Below are 21,041 nucleotides of genomic sequence, written 5' to 3'. Positions count from 1 at the left end.
TCAGGAGATCAAGACCATCCTGGCTAACATGGTGAAACCCCCGTCTCTACTAAAAATACAAAAAATTAGCCAGGCGTGGTGGCGGTCACCTGTAGTCCCAGCTACTCAGGAGGCTGAGGCAGGAGAATGGCATGAACCCGGGAGGCGGAGCTGGCAGTGAGCTGAGATCCGGCCACTGCACTCCAGCCTGGGCGACAGAGCGAGACTCCGTCTCAAAAAGAGAGAGAGAGAGAGAGAAGGAAGGAAGGGAGGGAGGGAGGGAGGGAGGGAGGGAAAGAAAGAAAGGTTAGAAGTGCCAGAGAAGTGAGGAACAGAGGGGCATTCAGCTTGGGAAAAGGATATCACAAGGGAAATGAAGTTCGGGCAAAGGCATGGAAGCATGAAACACTGGTGGAGGAGGGAGAACCCACACACAGGCCAGTGTCTCTGAACCAGGGGAAGTCCAGTGCATGGAGCCTTGTCAGGAGGCTTGAGTTTGATGCCAGAGGCTGTGGGCGGTGTCTGCAGGATTTTGAGCATCATAACTGCTGGCTCAGACTGAGCAGTCCCTTTGTGCCAGGTACTGTCCGAAGAGTTTTACATTCTACATACCATTTAACTTTCTCATACTCTGTGAAGTGAGCATTGTTAGCCTCATTTTCCAGATGAGAAAACTGAGCCTCAGAGAGGTTCAGTAACCTGCCCCAGGTCACACAACTGAGCCGCGTTCAAGCCCATGCCTGTGTAGGCTTCAAAACCACAAGGGAACTGCCAATCCAACTGAAACCCTGATCCTCCATGAGCTCCTGGGGTGAGGGCTCAGGTGGGAGATGGCTGTTCTTGGGGGAACTGGGAATGTGGACAAGGCCCCTCAAAGGAGGGGCTGTTAAGGAAGCCTAAGGAGAGGTACTCCAGGCAAAGAGAACCACCTGCAAAGCCCACTGGCCAGGTGGGTTTGGGGCGCAGCAGAGTTCACTGTCATGGCCCAGGCTGCATGGCAGGGGTGAGGGGGAAGGGGGTGTGGGAAATGAAACTGGTGAGCAGTGAGGATCCAAAGGAGGGAGATGTTGGAGGCAGGGAGTCCTGGGCTTGGTGACAAAGAGAGTGAGGGAGGGTTCCTGAATCTGAGCGCCTGTGCACAACTCTGGCACTAGTTAGGATTTCCAGGAAACCAGCTACTGCTAGTCCTGGGAGGGGGGTAATCAACCCTTCTGGAATAGGGGGGTCTGATCCCTGGGGCAAGGGCTTTTGGAGTCACTGGGCTAGAGGATAGTGGTGTGACTGAGGCTATAGAGTTTGAGGTGTTGAGGTGACTGGGGAGAAAGGAGTTTTAGTCCCTTGGGTGGGAGTACTGGGACTGCTGAGGGGCCCTGAGGGGATGTGGCTTGGTTTAAGGTGACTGGGGTCAGGGTCTTGGAGTGAACTAGGAATGGAAGTATGGCGGCCTGGGTGTGGGGTAATAAGGAAGTCAGAGTCCTGGTTTGGAGCTTTCTGGGGTCTTGATATTGGGGTTATCTAACATAGAGAAATAGGATATCCTGGAGTTGGAGTATGGGCATACAGGAACCTGAGGTCATGGTGTGACTAGGGTGTTAAGGTCTGCCCTGGGGATTTGACATAAGGTGAGCGCTCCCTGCTCCGCCCCCTGACCTGGCCATGCCCGCAGAGACTGATGAGTGCCGACTGAACCAGAACATCTGTGGCCATGGAGAGTGCGTCCCGGGCCCCCCAGACTACTCCTGCCACTGCAACCCGGGCTACCGGTCACATCCGCAGCACCGCTACTGCGTGGGTGAGGGCGGGGCAGGCGGCGGGCGTGCAGGTGGGTAGCGGAGGGCGGGCGACCCTGGATAGTGACGCTTCCTTTGACTTTTCTCGGCCTACCGGTTCTTCTCAGATGTGAACGAGTGCGAGGCAGAGCCCTGTGGCCCGGGCAGGGGCATCTGCATGAACACCGGCGGTTCCTACAATTGCCACTGCAACCGCGGCTACCGCCTGCATGTGGGCGCCGGGGGGCGCTCGTGCGTGGGTGAGCGCCGCCAGGGCGGGGGCGGCCTTGGGTGGGACAGGCTCTCCTCCAGACCGCCGTGTAATCCCCACCCCACGGCCGCCGCCTCCAACACCCGCTTCGTGGCCCCTTCCTCCCGCACAGACCTGAACGAATGCGCCAAGCCCCACCTGTGCGGCGACGGCGGCTTCTGCATCAACTTTCCCGGTCACTACAAGTGCAACTGCTACCCCGGCTACCGGCTCAAAGCCTCCCGGCCTCCTGTGTGCGAAGGTGAGGGGAACCCATTCAGATCAAAGAAGGAGCTCCTTAGCTGTCTCCCCACCTGGGGTGGGCCTGGGGGGCCTGCATTATTATTATTATTTTTTTTTTTTTTTGAGACGGAGTCTGTCTCTGTCGCCCAGGCTGGAGTGCAGTGGTAAGATCTTGGCTCACTGCAACCTCCGCCTCCCGGGTTCAAGCGATTCTCCTGCCTCAGCCTCCCGAGTATCTGGGATTACAGACATCTGCTACCACGCCTGGCTAATTTTTGTATTTTTAGTAGAGACGGGGTTTCACCTTGTTGGCAACGCTGGTCTCGGAACTCCTGACCTCAGGTGATCCACCCGCCTCGGCCTCCCAAAGTGCTGGGATTTACAGGCGTGAGCCACCGCACCCAGCCTGTATGCTCAGCTCTGGGCCTTTCAGAGGTTGCGGTTCCGGGAGCCTCGTAGATTTGTGTAGGGGGAAGGCCCTGCTGTGGACGCTGGGAGTCGGGCCACCCACGTTGTCCGCAGATGGGTCCTCTTCCTTCTCCCTCCCGTGCAGATATCGACGAGTGCCGGGACCCGAGCTCCTGCCCGGATGGCAAATGCGAGAACAAGCCCGGGAGCTTCAAGTGCATAGCCTGTCAACCTGGCTACCGCAGTCAGGGGGGCGGGGCCTGTCGCGGTGAGGGCGGGGCCTGGATGCGAGTGGGTGGGGCTGTCGGGTGCCTACCCCAGTCTGGCTCCGCTGGGGGCGGGGCGGGGCTAGCGGTGGTGATTGGCGTCTGGGGGCGGGGCCTTCCGAGAGTGGACGCTGTCCGCTCAATCCCGCGTTCCTGGGAGGAAGAGTCCCACATCCCCGAGGGGTGCGCGGTCCGCCTTCCGGTGGGGCAGAGTCCGAGGCTAGGTCTTTCTGCCGCAGATGTGAACGAGTGCGCCGAGGGCAGCCCCTGCTCGCCTGGCTGGTGCGAGAACCTCCCGGGCTCCTTCCGCTGCACCTGTGCCCAGGGCTACGCGCCCGCGCCCGACGGCCGCAGTTGCGTAGGTGAGCGCCAGCACCCCAGTCCCGGGCCTCCGCAGCGCTCCACGCGCTGAAGCCAGGGAGCGGGTCACGCTGTAAACAGTGGGTGGAAGGTAGCTCATTCATCCCCAGGTGGCTCTGCTCATTCATTTTCTCAACGAACCTTGCAAGAAAGGCACCACTAGGGCGGGGCGCGGTGGCTCACGCCGGTAATCCCAACACTTTGGGAGGCCGAGACGGGCGGATCACGAGGTCAGGAGATCGAGACCATCCTGGCTAACACGGTGAAACCCCGTCTCTACTAAAAATACAAAAAGCCGGGAGTGGTGGCGGGCGCCTGTGGTCCCAGCTACTCGGGAGGCTGAGGCAGGAGAATGGCGTAAACCCGAGAGGCCGAGCTTGCAGTGAGCCGAGATTGCACCACTGCACTCCAGCCTGGGCGAAAGCGAGCCTCCGTCTCAAAAAAAAAAAAAAAAAAAAGGCACCACTAGAATTTCCACATAGCAAGAGTCTTAGGGGGCAGAGCTTGAAGCTGCATTTGCAAAGCATGTTACTTAAATTTGAAGGAAAAAAGCTATCAAAGAATGGGTGGAGAGGATAGTAGTCCCCCCTGCACTCATGTTTATTATACACCAAGAGGCGGGGCTGGGGGCTGGGACTCAGAGAAAACTGAAGGAAAGACACAGACTGTAGTGTGCAGTGCTGGGCCTGGATGCAGCTGGGCTGCTTCCTGGAGACACAGCGGGATGGGAGGAAGGAGGCCTGGGTCGTCTTAAAGAATCACTAGGAATTAGGCAAGAAAGGAGGAGGAGAGGAACAGCATGCCAGGCACAGGGGCTGGCACTGGCAGATCAGAGGTGAGACAGAGGGTGGGGTGTTGGGGAACTGTAAGGAATGACCCGGGTATGGGGGGCTGAGGCCGGCTGGGGAGGGGCAGATCCCCATCCCTTGGAGGGTCCCCTAATTCCTGCCTGGGAGGTTGTGCTTCACCCAGAAGGTGTTCACCTGAAGCATTTTAAGTGCAAGAGTGACAAGATTTGTCATTTGTTTTAGAACGTTCCCGGCTGCTGATTGTGGAGGGTAGCTGGAGGTCTGTTGGAGAGACTTAGGGCGGAGACAGTGGTGGACAGGATGAGTGGTGGCCTCAGGATGGCCATGAGACGATGGTATTGGAGAAATGTTAGACCTCCTGGGTTTTTTAACTGGATGTCAAGTGAAAGTGAGGGTGGTAACGACCCCTCCCCGTTTCTGGTTTGGGTGAGTGAGGGGGTGGTGCTGCTCACTGGGAATGGGTCCTCAGAAGTGAGCATATTTGGGAGGGAAAATGCTGAGCTCCACATTGCACAAATTGGGTGGATCGTGCCTCTCAGCAGGAGATGCCAGCATACCCACCTGGAATGATGGACCATGGACCAGGGGAGCTATGGAGTCTTGGGTGGGCCTGCTTAGCCAACCCAAGGTGGGTTGGGTAAGCAGAGCATCTAGCAGAGCCTTGTGGACACTGACAGTTCAGAGGCAGGCTGGGGAAGGAGTTGGAGGACATGGTGGGGGAGGGATAGTAGGGGCACCTGAGGGGCACCATCTGGGAAGCTGAGGAGGACATATTTCCAGGGAAGGAGGAGGATGAGCTAAGTGCAGTAGAGAGGTTCTTGTAAAATAAGAACTGGTGAGAAAACAAGTCTTAGAACAAGACTTAGGGGTCTGCCCCCTAATCCTACATGGAAATTCTAGTGATGCCTTCCTTGGCAAGAAGGTCCTTCGTGGCCTTGGCAGGGTAGCTTTTGGGATATGATGGGGACAGAGGCCAGGATATGTGGGCAGCAAGTGAGGAAGAACAAGACCTGGGGACTCTTGCTCTTCCTAAGTAGGGCTTTGGTATAGGCTGAGGAGGTGATGCCAAGAGAGTGGACCAGGAGACAAGGGCACCAGGGTCAGGAGAGGAGGGAGGAGAGCCAGTGGGCAGCTGGCTGTGGACAGGGGAAGGACATCTCTTGCTGTAACAGGAGCAGGAGGGGAATGGATGTAGATAACGATGTTCAGTGGGTTAAGGGCGATTACCCTTAATTCTCTCAATACACAGTGAAGGGCCTGGGTTGAGTAGGGGACTCAGGAGAACAGTGGCGGTTTGGAAATGCCCCAGGGCATGGGGCTGCCTAGGGGCTTTGTGGAAGTCAAAGCTTGAGAGGAGTCAGAGAGGGAGGTGCCAGCCACACGAGGCTCTGCTGGACTGAGGCTGAAGCGTGTGGCTCTGGCCCAGCATGCTCAGCTTGGTGGCTGCTCCAATCCCACCCTACACCCAGGATCCACAGGCCACAGCTCTGACCAGAGACTGGGCATTGCCAGACCATGAGGAGGAAGGAGAGGTGTTTATGGATCAGGGACGGGAGTCCTAGGGATGATGAACCCTGGGCTCCAGCCGGGAACTGTCAGAGTCTGAGGGTGTTAGGCAAGCTCAGAGGACTGAGAGGGAGGCACCAGGCCCTGTGAGAGGGAAGGTGGAAGTGAGGACCTGAGAACCGTGGAAAGCAGGCAGCCTCTGAGGGCCCCAGGGTGGAGCAGATCTGAGTGATGAAAATCCCCTTGGGACCCTGAGAGTGAGGGGAAGGTCATGGAAGCCGAGAGATCCAGGAATGTGAGGTCAGAGGCTGAACTGTTTGTCCACGGGGATGTTTGAAACTCCCAGGATGGAGAGGAAAACAGAGCAGGAGGAGCGAGGAAGGTGGGTGCTGACAGCCACAGGAGGGCTGAGGCTGCAGGAGGCCAGCGGCACCTCAGAGGCAGAGCCGTGGCTTGGAGAGGTCTGGGGTGTGGGCAACAACCGGCTCCACCAAAGAGGCCTCAGGAAAGTGTGTCCCGGGGGAGGGTCAAGTTCCTTTACCTCATGAGCAGGAGAAAGTGGAAAGGACAGGGATAGGGAGTTTATCCACCTGGGAAAAAGGGAGCCATGGCAGGTGAGGGAAGGATGGGAGCAGCAGTGAAAGCGGCTGGGGCAGGGAGAGAGGCTGGGAGAGGCTGGGGAGGCTCTTTAGCATCAGACCTGGCCTAGGGACCCTGGCAGCACCGGCCTGGTCACCAGGGCACCATGTGCCACCCAGAAGCAGGGTGAGACCTGTGCTTGAGTGCTGCTGGCCTCAGCTCTGGTGCTCCAGGCCATGCGTAGAAGTGAGAAAAGAGTAGTAGAAACCCAAGACCTCCCAGCCTGGTCCTCTGACACCCCCTATGCCCTTCAGATGTGGACGAGTGTGAGGCTGGGGACGTGTGTGACAATGGCATCTGCACCAACACGCCAGGATCTTTCCAGTGTCAGTGCCTCTCTGGCTACCATCTGTCCAGGGACCGGAGCCACTGCGAGGGTGAGGGATCTTAGAGCTGGGGTGCTGACCTGTGCCTCCCTACCCCAGGACCCCCACCCCCCAGGGTCCAGTCCTAATCCAGATCTCAGTTGGGGCATGGAGGCGTGGGACTGACCCAGGGCTCTGGGGGAAATCTCTGGCTGCCTCAGTCCGGGGGTGGTGATCAGCCCCTGAGAGTCTCCACCCCTTCCATCCCCTACAGACATTGATGAGTGTGACTTCCCTGCAGCCTGCATTGGGGGTGACTGCATCAATACCAATGGCTCCTACAGATGTCTTTGCCCCCAGGGGCATCGGCTGGTGGGTGGCAGGAAATGCCAAGGTATGGGGGACTGGCTGAGAGTTCCTGAGGGATGTGACAGGGAGCAGCAATTCCCTAGATACACTGTGGCCTTTCTCTATTCCTTCCTTCCCTCCTTCCTTCCCTCCTTCCTTCCCTCCTTGCTTCCTTCCCTCCTTCCTTCCTTCCTTCCTTCCTTCCTTCTTTCCTTCCTTCCTTCCTTCCTTCCTCCCTCCCTTCCTTTTCTTCTTTTCTTCCTTCCTTCCTTCCATCCATCCATCTTTTCATCCATCCTTCCACCCACCCACCCATCCATCTGCTCAGCCTTCCGGTCTTTCACCTGGAATAACAATGATCACAGTAAACATGACAGTTAGTGCTATTGTTGTGCTTACAGTGTGCCAGGCACTCTGTTAAGCTCTTTACAGATATTAATGTATTGGTCTTCCCCATCAACTCACCCATACATGCGTTCATCCAACAAAAGTTTAGGCTGAGTGCAGTGGCTCAGACTGGGGGCAGTGGCTCAGACTGGGGGCAGTGGCTCATGCCTGTAATCCCAGCACTTTGGGAGGCTGAGGCGGGCAGATCATGAGGTTAGGAGTTTGAGACCAGCCTGGCCAATATGGTGAAACCCTGTCTCTACTAAAAATACAGAAATTAGCCGGGCGTAATGGTACGCGCCTGTAGTCCCAGCTACTCGGGAGGCCGAGGCAGAAGAATCGCTTGAACACGGGAGGCGGAGATTGCAGTGAGCCGAGATTGCGCCACTACACTCCAGCCTGGGCAACAGAGTGAGATTCCATCTCAAAAAAAAAAAAAAGAGTTTATTGAGCACCTACTATTTTCCAGGTTCTGTGCTTTGTACTAGGTAATCAGCAATCACCCAGGGCTCCCAGCTAGGGGAGGCCGACATGTAAACTGATTCTGACAGTTCAGGGTCCTGGGTGTCAAGAAAGGTATGGACTAATGATTAATTGCAATGGGGAGGTGAATGCTGAACTGGACTGAACTGGACCAAAACGTAAGTAGGAGTTCCCTAGGCATGGGAAAGGCAAGGCACGAGAAGTCATTCCAGGACCAAAGAGCAGTAATTGCAAAGCACAGAGATCTGGAAGGAGCTAGTTACGTTTACAGAGGAGGGGAGGGTGCCCTGAGCACAGAGTTGGGGAGTGGAAGGTGGTCTAGAGTAAGGCGTGATGAGACCTAAAGGTATCCGAAGCTCAATTCGAAAGGCCTCAAATGCCAAGCTGAGTTTAGTGGCATTTGAGGCTTTTCCATTTGGGCTTCCGATACCTTTAGGTCTTGTAAGGTTAGTGGGAGCCACTGAAGGTGTTATGAAGGACAGCAGTGAATGTTCACATGCACATTCAGACACATGCACAGGCTCAGCAGACTTCCTGCTGTACATACTTTGAAACCAAAGTGGAAATTCAGGTTCTGAACTTGCGTGAGGCCCTTGAGGTGCAGCCCCAGGGAAAGAGGGGCTGGGGTTCCATCTGCGCTACTCTTGCCCCCCAGACATAGATGAGTGCACCCAGGACCCAGGCCTGTGCCTTCCCCACGGGGCCTGCAAGAACCTTCAGGGCTCCTATGTGTGTGTCTGCGATGAGGGCTTCACTCCCACCCAGGACCAGCACGGTTGTGAGGGTGAGTATCCTCCCAGCGCCTCCCTTGGACTGGACAACTCCCCTGAGCTGCAGCTGGGGTTCAGAGATGTGTCCTGGCCTCACCCTCCTGAATTTGGGGAACCGGAAGAAATCCTTTTGTCTGGGGGAGTCTGGTGGGGCCAGACCATGAAGGGCCCAGAACACCACGTTGAGAACAAAGCCAGCTCTCAGGAGGAGACTGAGGGGAGCCAGGGAAGGTGGGGGGAAAGAGCTGTGGTGGGTGGGCAGGGTGGACAGGGCCAAGGGGGTCTGTGCACGACCCTGAGCTGCCCTCCACCCCTCAGAGGTGGAGCAGCCCCACCACAAGAAGGAGTGCTACCTGAACTTCGATGACACAGTGTTCTGCGACAGCGTATTGGCCACCAACGTCACCCAGCAGGAGTGCTGCTGCTCGCTGGGGGCCGGCTGGGGCGACCACTGCGAAATCTACCCCTGCCCAGTCTACAGCTCAGGTCAGGAGCCGGGCAGGTCCCTTCCCAGATCTTCAGTTTCTTCCTCTGGAAGCCAAATGTGGGAAATGGCGCCCCCTGGCAGTTGGGAAATAGGCGGCGGGCTGCAGCCCTAAACCCACGCGCGCGCTCAGTCCTGCCCCTTCCCTCCCCACGGCCGCCCTGCCCCCGCAGCCGAGTTCCACAGCCTCTGCCCAGACGGAAAGGGCTACACCCAGGACAACAACATCGTCAACTACGGCATCCCAGCCCACCGTGGTAAGCGCCCCGCCGCTCCGCCCGCCCCGCACTCACTCACCCCGGGCTGGGATCACGCGTATCCCGCCGGGGCTCGCTGGGTCAGCTGCCCGCGCCTAGTAAGCCCCACCCTTCCTCACCGGCCCCGCCCCTCTGGTAGGCCCCACCCCCAGCCCCGCGGGGATGGCTTCGCTCCAGTGGTGAGCCCAGCCCACGCCTTCCGGCCGCGGCTGCGGGACCGGAGCGGCCACTGTTTGTCACCCGTCAGACATCGACGAGTGCATGTTGTTCGGGGCGGAGATTTGCAAGGAGGGCAAGTGCGTGAACACACAGCCTGGCTACGAGTGCTACTGCAAGCAGGGCTTCTACTACGACGGGAACCTGCTGGAATGCGTGGGTGAGCTCAGCCCCCTGGCGGCCGTGGGGAAGCGGCAAGGAGACACGCGCCACCCCGCCCATCCCGGGCCTGCCCCTACCACCCACGCTTTTCCTCCCTGCAGACGTGGACGAATGCCTGGACGAGTCCAACTGCCGGAACGGAGTGTGTGAGAACACGCGCGGCGGCTACCGCTGTGCCTGCACGCCCCCAGCAGAGTACAGTCCTGCGCAGCGCCAGTGCCTGAGCCCGGAAGAGATGGGTGAGGCCCGGGCCGGGGAGTGGGGTACGCGGGAGGGGCGGGGCCCGGGCCGAGCTGTGACGGCTCCCACCCACCCCCTCGCTGTTCGTAGACGTGGACGAGTGTCAGGACCCGGCAGCCTGCCGCCCTGGCCGCTGCGTCAACCTGCCGGGCTCCTACCGCTGCGAGTGTCGCCCGCCCTGGGTGCCCGGGCCCTCCGGCCGCGATTGCCAGCTCCCCGAGAGCCCGGCCGGTGAGGGCGAGGGTCGGCCAGGGCCCTGTCCGTCATGTGGCTTCCGCGCTGGTGGTGTGGGGTGGAGGCGGGCGGTCCCTGCCTTGGGCCCCTCCCTGATGCCAGGTGCTGTCCACAGAGCGCGCCCCGGAGCGGCGCGACGTGTGCTGGAGTCAGCGCGGAGAGGACGGCATGTGCGCGGGCCCCCAGGCCGGGCCTGCCCTTACCTTCGACGACTGCTGCTGCCGCCAGGGCCGCGGCTGGGGCGCCCAGTGCCGCCCGTGCCCGCCGCGCGGAGCGGGTAAGGCAGTCGGGGAGGAGTTGGCCAGGAGCGAGGATGGGGGCCAGGGCCTGGGGACCCAGCGTCGCTGACCAGCTCTGCTCCTCCCAGGGTCCCAGTGCCCGACATCGCAGAGCGAAAGCAATTCCTTCTGGGACACGAGCCCCCTGCTGCTGGGGAAGCCCCCGAGAGGTGAGTGCTGCCGGGGCGGGCTGTGGCGGGGTTGGTAGCCTTTGGCCGGGGGTCAGTGTTGAAGGCCGTATTGTTCTGGGCCATGCAGATGAGGACAGTTCAGAGGAGGATTCGGACGAGTGTCGCTGCGTGAGTGGCCGCTGTGTGCCGCGGCCAGGCGGCGCCGTGTGCGAGTGTCCCGGCGGCTTCCAGCTCGACGCCTCCCGTGCCCGCTGCGTGGGTGAGCGGGGCTTTGGGGTGGGGCAGGGGAGGGGCCGGTGGTGAGGAGCCGCCTGGAGGCTCAGCGAAGCCGCACCTGTCGCCCCACCTGCAGACATCGACGAGTGCCGAGAGCTGAACCAGCGTGGGCTGCTGTGCAAGAGCGAGCGCTGCGTGAACACCAGCGGCTCCTTCCGCTGCGTCTGCAAAGCCGGCTTCGCGCGCAGCCGCCCGCACGGGGCCTGCGTTCCCCAGCGCCGACGCTGACACCGCCCTCGGCCCAGACCTCGGTGATCACTGAGGGGTTTCTGCGAGCTCGGCCTCACTTCTGCCCCGACTTGGGGCTCGGACCCAGGGACGTTGGGGCCCGCAGACCCTCCCTGCGCCTTGAGACCCGCGGCGCCCCTACCGGCCCCACCCGGTTGGCGGGCGGTTGTAAGGTCCCCGGCGGGCGCTGTCTGCCTTCCTCCCAGAGGGTGTTTCCTAGAAACTGATAAATCAGATCGTGCCTCTTTATCCTTGGCTTTCGAAGCAAATTGATGTTCACGTCTGACGTGGGCGCGGGCTGCACAGCGCGGCACCAGACCCCAGCCACCTCCCACGGGCTAGACTGGGCCCGACACAGGGGGGTGTGAAATAGAATTTATTGTGGCTCTGATTATGTACACGTGAGATGGCCTGGCCGGGCCGGCCGGGCTCACATGGTTTGTACAATAAATACATCTGTGGGGCGGGCTCTCCGCGGCCGGGAAGCGCCACCGCACGGTTCAGTCCAGCTTCCGGGCTCCCAGCTTCATGGGGCCCTTGGCCGCCTTCCTCTCGGCGCGTTTGGCTTCCATCTCCCGCCGCCGCTCCTCGCGCTTCTTCCGGGCCAGCTCAGCCTTGGCCTGTCCTGGGGTTAGGAAGGGAGCCCCTGTCTCAGCTCTCCAGCCAGTGCCTGCCTGGGGCCTGTAGGGACGGGCTGGTCGGGGAGCCCTAGTCTTCAGCCCGCCCAGGGGAAGCACTTACGACTTTCTGTCTCCAGGCCCTCCCAGTTGTCCTCGCCCCACGAGTCTGGCCTAGGCTGTAAAGAAAAGTGTGGGCTGCAGTGGGGCCCACTTCGGGCTGAGGCCCACCATCTCTACCCTCTCGCCAGACCCATGCTGGGTACCTGGGTGCTGGGACGTGCAGACAGGGTAGCGAAGGGGTCACCCTTGTCGCTGGACTCTGGGCCACCCCAGTTATACTCGCTGGCCAGCCGCGTACCCTCGAGAGGTGGCTCCTGGGAGCTTGGCTCCTGCCAGCCCTGTTCCCAGGAGCCCTCAGCTTCCCAGCTGCTCCAGTCGGACTCTGGGGATTTGGAGGGTTTGTGGTCGGAGTTGCTGACCTGTAGAAGAGCGGGAAGGGGAAGTAGCCCTGGGCCCAGGGAGGAAAGGGCCCCATACACACACACCCACCTGACCCAGCTCACCTGACTAGCACGGCTCACTTGGCCCCCAGTGCTCCAGTCATCCTGCTGGGCCAGCACGGACTCAGCCTCCTGCTGCAGTGTGGGAAGGGACCACTGACTCCCACCGCATGCTAAAGGGCAAGTGAGCCGGCCCCAGCACCGTCCGAGCCACGGGCCCCACCACTGTCTTTTGCCTTCCCCCTCATTTGCTCCTCAGGCTCTGTTTCCCATATATTAAATGGACGCTGACCCTGGCCTGCCTTCAACCCTCTGAGGCCGGGGAATGAGATCTAGATGCCCCTTCCAACAGCCTTGGGGGCCAGAAAATGCTGCTCTCAGTCAGATGGGGAAATTGGGCCCCCAGCTCTGCCCCATTCTGAGGGCAGCCCGAGTCCTCCCTCAGCCCATCCTGAACCCATGCCCCAAGCAGAACTGGTCTGGTTCTAGACCTAGGAGTTGCCTCTCCTTGCTGACCCCAGGGCTCGGTGGGCACTGGAGGAGGGGGAAAAGGGATGGTGTGGGTGAGAGTGAGGAAGTCCAGGGAATGCCCCAGGCGCCATCTGCCCAGCCTGCTCCCTGGGGCCACGGGTTGAGTGGGGCCTGCTGCTGGCTCTGGTCTACAATGGCCACTCCATGAAGCCTATGCGCCAGGGATGCTATGCAGATGAGGACAGGCCAACTCCAGCCAGGCCCCACAGAAGCTCCCTGAATGGCAGCCTGTGAATTTGAGCTGGGGTCCCCTGGGGAGGCTCCCTCAGCCCCACACACCTCCAGGCTGCCCCAGTCTTCGTCGTCCCATCTGTCAGCAGCGCTGCTGTCCTCTGCTGTGTCCTTGTCCTCTTCCTGTGTCTCCCAGTGGCCTGAGGTTGTAGGGGTGGCAGGAACAGGGGTGGGAGCCGGGGCAGGAACTCCTGGGGAGCAGAGGCTCACTGAGCTTTCAGGGGAGTCTTGGGACAGGGCAGAGGCTGCTAGGGGAAGGGGGCTACTGGGGAGAAGGGGTGCCAAGGAAGCCCACAGGGTGACTAGAGCCTACCCCAGCCCCTATATTCCCCTCACCATCCCCGGGGGAGTCAGACAGTAACAGTTCCTGGGTGCCTGCAGCTCCCAGCCCTCTCAGCCACTGATGCAGCCAGGCCAGGACGCTCACCTTCAGGTGTGGGTCTTTGGGGAATGTTGGTCTCTGCGGGGGCAGTGGTGGGGTGCACACGGATCAGCTTGGAGGTGAGCGAGGAGACCCCGGTCACGGCCCAGCCTGCCCAGCTGGCTGCGGCTCCTCCCATGCCAGGGCTGGAGGCTGCATGGACATCCTTCTCTGGGCAGTGGCATGAGAGAGAGGTGGGTATGGGCACGTCAGGTACCCATGGGTGACAGGACAGCAGGAATTGACAGTGCCCTGTAGCCGCCACTCCCTTCTCCAGGCCTGAGTTCTCCCATCTGTGAAGGGGGAGCTGAGTCAAGTCTGCTCACAAGGGCCTTTCAGAAACTCCAGTGGGGGTGGGACACAAACAGGTCACTGTCAAGTACATAGCAGGGAAAGAAGGAACACGAGTGTAGGCCACTCACCCACTTCCTCCAGCTGGGTCGGGTCCTCCGACACAGACTCCAGTTTGGACAGGAAGCTCCGAATGGCCTTGAAGGCCTGTCGGGTAACAAGGGGCAGAGCTGGGGCCTCTGGGGTTCCCAAGAACCTACCAGGCCAGCTAGGGCCTGACATCCCCTACAGCCCCAGCCCAAGGCCAGGCCCAGCTGTGCCTCACCTGGTCCCGCACAGATTTCTCAGGATCTACAGTGAGACCGCAGAGCACAGGCAGGATCTTGTGGGCACAGTCGTTCATTGAGTAGAGATTGTGGGTGGCAGCAAAGCCCAGGACACCCGCAACCCGGGACGGTGCAAACGGGTCCTTAGTGGCTCGGCTGAAGGCGGAGGTAAGGACCCTGTGTCTGGTCTATGATGGGGCAGGAAAGAGGGCTCCTGAGTAGAGGGTCAGTGTTGGGGCCCAGAACCACCAGCCCTTACTTCCCAGAACGGGGCCACACGTAGGCCCCCAGAATCTGAAAAATGTAAATGAATCACTTAAATGGGGAGAGTTTACCTAAAACTCTGGACCTGGGCTTCTCTTCCCAAATCACTGGGCTCCACACTGCCTCAGGGCATGGGACCACAACAGCAGCTGTCCCCAGGGCTCGGACACAGGCTCCCTTCCTCCCTGCCCAGCTGATTGTTCATTCCTGTTAACTGTCTGGGCACAGCAAGCATCTGAACTTACAAACCCTGGCTGAGAGGATGCACACAGGCCGGGAGGCCAAGCAGGCCTGGATTCAGATCCCAGATCCACCCTCCTGGCTGTGTGACCTCGGCCAATTCACTCCACCTCTGGGAACCCAGATATGGGACCAACAGCGTTCAGGGCCTGGGTCTCTGGGAGAATGAAGGCCCACACACACAGGACTCCTGGCCCTGGAGGAGGCCGTGGTCCTGCGACAGGGACCAGGCTCCAGCAGTTGTGCAGGACACTCACACTGGCACTGAGGTACGAGCCGATTTTGCCTAGGCAGACCGTGGTGTTGCAGCGGATGGGACCCTGTTCATCCTTGGCCTGTAGCCGTGCAAAGTGCTTCATCAGCTCCACATTGAGGTTGGCCTCGTTGAGCTTCGGGGCCAGAAGCAGCATGGACTGTGGGGCAGAAATGAGCAGGGGAACTGTGGGCTTTGGTGGGCAAAGAGTCTTGTGCAGGAACAGCCTCCTGGCAGCCCTCATCCCAGAGCACACCCATCAAAGCCTGCAAGGCCACCTCCCAGCCTGGGCCTGGCCCTGGCCCTGGCCCTGTCCAGCATGTTGAGGAAAGGGACCCCATTTCTGTCCCCCTCTTACGGCAAAACCTCCAAAGTCTGTCTGCACTCCTGTCGCCCATTTCCTCTGCTCTGCTCTCCTGATGGCACTCCACCTAGACTCATACAAACAGCCCCGCACTCTGCCAAACTGGCTCAGGGTGGGGTCACTGACGCCCTCCATGGTACTAATTTCAATGGCCAGTTCTCCATCCTCACCAAACTTGACCCTCAGCAGTTCTGACATCCCTGAGTTTTCCCTCCCTGAAACTCTGATCTCTGGTCTTCCAGGACACCAGCCCCTCCTGGTTCTCCTGACCTGCCTGGCTGCTCCTCTGGCTGAGATTCTAACGTTCACACGCTCAGAGCCAATCTTGAGGTCTCTTTTATATTTAACACTCTTGCCCTAGGTGATCTCAGCCATTTCATGGCTTTAAATGCCTTCTTGTGAGCTGACAACCCCCAGGCACATACCCCTCGCCCAGACTTCCCTAAATTACACACATGCATAACCAGTGGCCAACTTGACATCTCCATCCAGCTGCCTAACAGAAACAGCCAAGATGGGGCCCAGGGCCCAACCTGCTTGCATCAGCTTCTCAGTAAATAGCAACTCCTAACCTTCCAGTTGCCCAGGCCACAAGCCTCAGAGCCACCCTCGTCTCCATATCTTTTTTGTTTTTGAGATGGAGTCTCACTCTGTCATCCAGGCTGGAGTGCAGTGGTGTGATCTATTCACTGCAACCTCCACCTCCTGGGTTCCAGCAATTCTCCTGCCTCAGCCCTCTGAGTGGCTGAGATTACAAGTGCCCACCACCAATGCCCAGCTAATTTTTTGTATTTTTATTTTATTTTATTTTTTTGAGACAGAGTCCTGCTCTGTGGCCCAGGCTAGAGAGCAGTGGCGCGATCTCGGCTCACTGCAAGCTTCGTCTCCCGGGTTCACACCATTCTCCTGCCTCAGCCTCCTGAGTAGCTGGGACTACAGGCGTGCATCACCAAATGCGGCTAACCTTTGTATTTTTTTTAGAGATGGGGTTTGGCCACGATGACCAGGCTGGTCTCAAACTCCTGGGCTCAAGTGATCCTCCCACCTGGGCCTCCCAAAGTGCTGGGATCACAGGCATGAGCCACTGCGCCCAGCCCCTGACCATTGTTTCTAAAACCACAAACTCTTCTCCCCACGCTTTCCAACAATATATATTTTCTTTTCTTTTTTTTTGAAACGGAGTTTCGCTCTTGTTGCCCAGGCTGGAGTGCAATGGCATGATCTTGGCTCACTGCAACCTCTGCCTCCCAGGTTCAATTGAGTCTCCTGCTGAGTAGCTGGGATTACAGGCATGTGCCACCATGCCCAGTTGGTTTTGTATTTTTTAGTAGAGACAGGGTTTCGCCATGTTGGTCAGGCTGGTCTTGAACTCCTGACCTCAGGTGATCCGCTCGCCTCAGCCTCCCAAAGTGCAGGGATTACAGGAGTGAGCCACCGCGCCCGGCCAACAATACATGTGTTCTAATTCTGTTATATTGTCTGGCAAGCCCACTCTCTGTGCCCTGGTAAGGAAGCTCCATGAGTGCAGGGGGCTGGGCACCTCATGCACGCTGCCTCCCAGCATGGGGCTTGGGCCAGGAACAGGCAGGTGCTCATTGTCTGCTGAATGGAGGACCTGCACCCCTCTCCGCCAGCTGCGGAGCTGCACCCACAGCATGAACCCACACAGCAAGGACAGTGCCTGCTTGGACCTATGGGCCAAAGCCAAGGCCTCTGTGTCTAGGGTGAGCCCCTCCAAGCCTTGGAAAACCAGGGGTAGCCACTCTGGGCCTGGTCACACCCACCTTGACCGTCTGCTCCCGGATGGCAGGGTTGGTGTCCAGAAAGCCATGTACAACGTGGGGGAAGATCTGGGTGTTGACCGTTGGCTCATCAAGGTACTGGATGAACTGCTCCATCTGTGGCCCAAGTTGGGATGTGTCAACATGGTCAGCCCCTCCCACTCTATCCCCACAGCCATGGAACCACTCCTGGCTTAGCTTTTCCACCCAGCAGGCACTGGCCAGCCAGGTCAACCTCCTGAGCCCCTACCCAGGTGTTTGGCTTCAGGCCCAGGTGGAGTGAGGAGAGGCCAGGAGGGCGCTAGGAAAGCCTGGCTCATAGTCTGGCTCATCTGGTCACCCTCTCAGAGCCTGTTCTATTTTTTTTTTTTTTTCTGAGATGGAGTCTCGCTCTGTCGCCAAGGCTGGAGTGCAGTGGCACGATGTCGGCTCACTGCAACCTCTGCCTCCCAGGTTCAAGCGGTTCTACTGCCTCAGCCTCCCGAGCAGCTGGGATTACAGGCACCCACCACCATACCTGGCTAATTTTTGTATTTTTAGTAGAGACGGGGTTTCACCATGTTGGCTAGGCTGGTCTTGAACTCCTGACTTCAGGTGATCTGCCCACTTTGGCCTCCCAAAGTGCTGGGATTACAGGCATGAGCCACCACGCCCAGCCTGAGCCTCTTCTATAAACGAGGGTACCACCCCTGCCCTGCTCCTCCCCGCCTGCCCACAGCGCCATGAGGAGGACTGGTGGGTTTGGTGGTTGCAGAGGGAATGGCACTGGGAACCACTGGTACTTCCTAGACCCCATCCATCCTGTCTGATGCTCCCAGCTGCCCTGGGGTTGGCAGGAGAGAGACTGTATCCCCACTCTAGAGGGCTAGAGTGATTGAGCCAGGAGAGGAGGGGGCATTAGAGTGCTGCAGCCTGGGCAGTTGGCCATTCCCAAAGCTGCCAAGGAGCCCTGTATGTGGCCAACTTCCTGAGAGCCTGGCCTCAGGGATTCCCTCACTTCTGTATATGTTCAGGGGTGGGGTTTCTGGGGTCCCTGTGCAGCCAGGGCAGGTGCCTCCCCAGCAGCCAGGGTAGGGTCTGGGTGGGGTGGACCACCGTGGAGTCTGGTAGAGGCTTCACCTGCTGCAGGAGGCGGATGCGCATGGCCCGGTCAGTAGATGAGAACATCTTGACCACCACAGGGATGATCTTCTGCTGATACTCCTCAGCGCTCAGGAACTTGCCCACCTGAAAGGGCAGAAAGAAGGATTCGGCCACTCACAGGAATGGGCTGACTTTGCTGGGCTCATCTAAATTCCTGGGGCTGATATCCCAGGATGGGAACGAAGTGATGGCAGAGTGGGAGGCAGGCATTTCTTCAGCAGCTCCTCTGCCCATATTCCATCTCCGCCCTGCCCTTAACCTTTCTGGGCCACAGCCTCTGATGAAAGCTCTGGGCCACCCCCTACAAGGAGGTACCTTTATGCCATATGCAGAAATTCTGCCTGCAATTTCTGGGGGTTCTTAGCTATACAGGACTTGCTTGTTGTCTTCTCCCCTCCTGGCAAGACTTTCAGGTGAAAGGGTTCTCCCCAAGGTGAGGAGGGCAGGGACTGGCCGGTGCCCAAAAAAAGGTGGGCTGGGGTCTGAGGAAGGGGTGGAAGATCCAGCCCCCAGAAGTCAGGTGAGCTGAGTGCTAAGCAGTCAGGAGGGAGATGGCAAAGTGGGGTGGTGAGTAGGTAATCCCCTGGGCCCTGGGAACCAGGGTGCACAGGTCAGACCCAGGGAAATGGAGGAAGGGCTGAGGGTTGTGAAACCAGAAGTTTGTGGGAAAAGGATTTTAGGGGCAGAGTCTCTCCTCCCCAGGGCACAGCTGGTCAGGTGCCTGTTTATAGACGCTGGCAGGAAGCTCCTGCACATATGGGCTTGGGTCTGCCCTAACCAGGCTGCCCTACCCCAGGGCCTTCTCTTTGGCAGTTCCTGTGCACCTAGCCAGCCTTCTGGGTCCCACAGCTCCACTCACCTTGAAGAGGGGCGTGAGGACAACGGCCCCAGCATTGCCGAACTCGAAGGCGGTCAGCAGCTGGGGCAGCACCTTGTGCCGACAGAAATCCTCAGGGAACGCATCCAGGCTCTTGCTCAGCTCCTGGAAGAACTTTTGCTTCTCAGCTGGCTCTTTGATCTGGGGGAGTGAGGATGGGACCCAGGGAAGAGATCAGCCTGGCCGTAGCCCAAACCCAGCCATGGGTGAGGACAAGAACTGACGCTTATGGGCTCCAGAGCCTGGCTGCCTGGGTTCAAAGCCCAGCTGTACCGCTTAAGTGCCGTGTAAAATGGGATAACAGCTCTACTATCTACGGGATTGTTCTGAGAATTCAACCAGAAAATGCACATAAAAGCTGTAGCATAGTCCTGGCACACAGCAGATGCTCAGTCCGTTAGGGACTATTGCTGTCATTGCGGCCACCTGACCTGTTGCTGGAAGAGCAGCCACTAGGGGCATCAGAGGCATCACTAGGGGCATCAGGCCCTTTATCAATGTTGCCTCTACTGCTCCCTACCTAGGATGTGAGCACAGAGGAGGAAACTGAAGATCAAAGAGGTGAAGGGGTTTACTTGGTTCCCCTGCCCTGGCTGGGTTGGGCATGAAGTTCCTGGTAGGCCATAGGAAGGCAGGGATTAAGTACACTTTACCCCCAGACCTCATCCTCCCACTGAGCTAAAATGGACCAGGCTGTCAGCTCAATGGTCTACTTTTAGTCCTCCTAACCCCTCTTTGAGGCCATGATACCCCAACTCATATTTCCTGAGCACAGATTATGTGCTAAAACCTTTACACAGATTATCTCAGTCCTCTTCACGACTTTACAAGGTAGGTGCTAATGTAATCCACATTTTACCAACAAGGAAGCTGAGGCACAGAGAGGGCAAGGAGCTTGTCCAAAGTCACACAGCTAAGAAGCAGTCAGAGGAGGGTCTGACTCAGTGGTTTGGCGCCTCTCCTGTGCTGTACACTTCAAAAGATGCTGTCACTCCCCCCATTCACAAAGGGGGAGATAGAGGGTCAAGATCAGCAGCCAAGAGTGGCCAGTATTGTGTTCCAAAGTCCGGGTGCTGTACCGCCATCCCCACAGCCACGGCTTAGCCTGGGAGAGGCGACCTCTGGCTTGGGACAAGGAGGACCTAGATGGCCCTCAAGCAGCTCAGACCAGCGTGGGAGGCAGGCTTGGTGCTCTGATCACATGATTCAGCGGGGCCAAGGCCCAGAGAGGCTAAATCACATCCAAGGTCATACATCGAGAGTCACAGCTGGGTTCTCTCCACCACGCCACCCAGCAATGGGAAGAGGGGCCCCTGGGCACTGCCCTCTCATGTTCTCCGGGAAGCTCCCGAAACCCCATTTCCTATGAGGCACATTTCAGGGAGAAGGGCAGCTTGGCAGAGCCAGCCGTATGAGGAGAACTCCACATAACAAAGTTCCTGCTGCCCCGACACTGCCCAGGAGGCAACAGGGCCTCAGCATTTCCAGCAGCTTCTCCTTCCAGGTTCCCACCCTCCAAAGGCCCTCCCCGCCCCGCAGCATCTGAGTCAAGATTCCATGGCATCTGCTGGGTCAGGGTCTGCGGAGTGCCTGCCACTCTCCTCCCTTGCTCCTGATTCTGATTCTCAGCTCCCGCTGTTTTCCTCACACACGGCTGGGTCCAGGCATTGCATAGAGCAGAGCCTCCCTCCCTCCTCCCTACAGCAACCCTGCGGGCCAGTGCACCTGGATGCTCCTCACTATATACATGCGGAAACCAAGGTTCAGAGGCAAAGCAGAGGGCTCCCTCCTTAGCATCTCTCCGTGTGCTGTCGCCTCTGCCTGGAACTCCTCCTCCAGGTACCATCCCTCTGGCTCCCACCATCATGTCCTTCAGGCCCCAGCTCAAATGTCACTTCAGAGAGCCCATCCCTGAACACCCACTCCAGTACTTTCTTTCCTGCACTGGTTTTTTCTTTCTTTTTTTTTTGAGACTGAGTTTTGCTCGTTGCCCAGGCTGGAGCGCAATGGCACAGTCTCAGCTCACCGCAACCTCCTGCCTCACAGGTTCAAGTGATTCTCCCGCCTCAGCCTCCCGAGTAGCTGGGATTACAGGTATGCGCTACCACATCCGGCTAATTTTTTGTATTTTTAGTAGAGACGGGGTTTCTCCATGTTGGTCAGGCTGGTCT

The 21,041-nt window shown here is 58.7% G+C and overlaps 2 protein-coding genes across 4 annotated transcripts in view; one reads left to right on the top strand and one right to left on the bottom strand.

Annotated features, from left to right (window-relative positions):
• Positions 1 to 11,297, top strand: part of LTBP3 (latent transforming growth factor beta binding protein 3) — a 19,665-nt gene extending 8,368 nt beyond the window's left edge. For 2 of the 3 annotated variants that reach the window (XM_011965181.1, XM_011965180.1), the window contains exons 12-27: positions 1,646 to 1,771; positions 1,877 to 2,008; positions 2,132 to 2,260; positions 2,795 to 2,917; positions 3,155 to 3,277; positions 6,484 to 6,606; positions 6,809 to 6,928; positions 8,408 to 8,536; positions 8,841 to 9,008; positions 9,180 to 9,263; positions 9,511 to 9,639; positions 9,743 to 9,880; positions 10,231 to 10,392; positions 10,483 to 10,563; positions 10,652 to 10,783; positions 10,877 to 11,283. In XM_011965181.1, the coding sequence (XP_011820571.1) occupies positions 1,646 to 1,771; positions 1,877 to 2,008; positions 2,132 to 2,260; positions 2,795 to 2,917; positions 3,155 to 3,277; positions 6,484 to 6,606; positions 6,809 to 6,928; positions 8,408 to 8,536; positions 8,841 to 9,008; positions 9,180 to 9,263; positions 9,511 to 9,639; positions 9,743 to 9,880; positions 10,231 to 10,392; positions 10,483 to 10,563; positions 10,652 to 10,783; positions 10,877 to 11,028 (2,051 nt within the window). In that variant the 3' untranslated portion in view covers positions 11,029 to 11,283. Of the gene's footprint in view, positions 1 to 1,645; positions 1,772 to 1,876; positions 2,009 to 2,131; positions 2,261 to 2,794; positions 2,918 to 3,154; positions 3,278 to 6,483; positions 6,607 to 6,808; positions 6,929 to 8,407; positions 8,537 to 8,840; positions 9,009 to 9,179; positions 9,264 to 9,510; positions 9,640 to 9,742; positions 9,881 to 9,971; positions 10,113 to 10,230; positions 10,393 to 10,482; positions 10,564 to 10,651; positions 10,784 to 10,876 lie in introns of all 3 variants that reach the window. The other variant, XM_011965179.1, reaches the window with a different exon arrangement.
• A 91-nt stretch (positions 11,298 to 11,388) lies between these two features.
• Positions 11,389 to 21,041, bottom strand: part of SCYL1 (SCY1-like 1 (S. cerevisiae)) — a 13,872-nt gene continuing 4,219 nt past the window's right edge. The window contains exons 7-18 of the mRNA XM_011965238.1: positions 18,853 to 19,011; positions 17,970 to 18,077; positions 16,854 to 16,967; positions 14,710 to 14,865; positions 13,948 to 14,136; positions 13,754 to 13,829; positions 13,338 to 13,502; positions 12,959 to 13,050; positions 12,212 to 12,283; positions 11,912 to 12,127; positions 11,770 to 11,824; positions 11,389 to 11,653 (exon numbers count right to left, since the gene is read on the bottom strand). Of these exons, the coding sequence (XP_011820628.1) occupies positions 11,529 to 11,653; positions 11,770 to 11,824; positions 11,912 to 12,127; positions 12,212 to 12,283; positions 12,959 to 13,050; positions 13,338 to 13,502; positions 13,754 to 13,829; positions 13,948 to 14,136; positions 14,710 to 14,865; positions 16,854 to 16,967; positions 17,970 to 18,077; positions 18,853 to 19,011 (1,527 nt within the window). The 3' untranslated portion in view covers positions 11,389 to 11,528. The remainder of the gene's footprint in view (positions 11,654 to 11,769; positions 11,825 to 11,911; positions 12,128 to 12,211; positions 12,284 to 12,958; positions 13,051 to 13,337; positions 13,503 to 13,753; positions 13,830 to 13,947; positions 14,137 to 14,709; positions 14,866 to 16,853; positions 16,968 to 17,969; positions 18,078 to 18,852; positions 19,012 to 21,041) is intronic.

The sequence above is a fragment of the Mandrillus leucophaeus genome, unplaced genomic scaffold (genome assembly GCF_000951045.1).
Source record: "Mandrillus leucophaeus isolate KB7577 unplaced genomic scaffold, Mleu.le_1.0 Scaffold718, whole genome shotgun sequence".
Classification (NCBI taxonomy): Eukaryota; Metazoa; Chordata; class Mammalia; order Primates; family Cercopithecidae; genus Mandrillus; species Mandrillus leucophaeus.
This window is presented reverse-complemented; position numbering and strand designations above follow the sequence as displayed.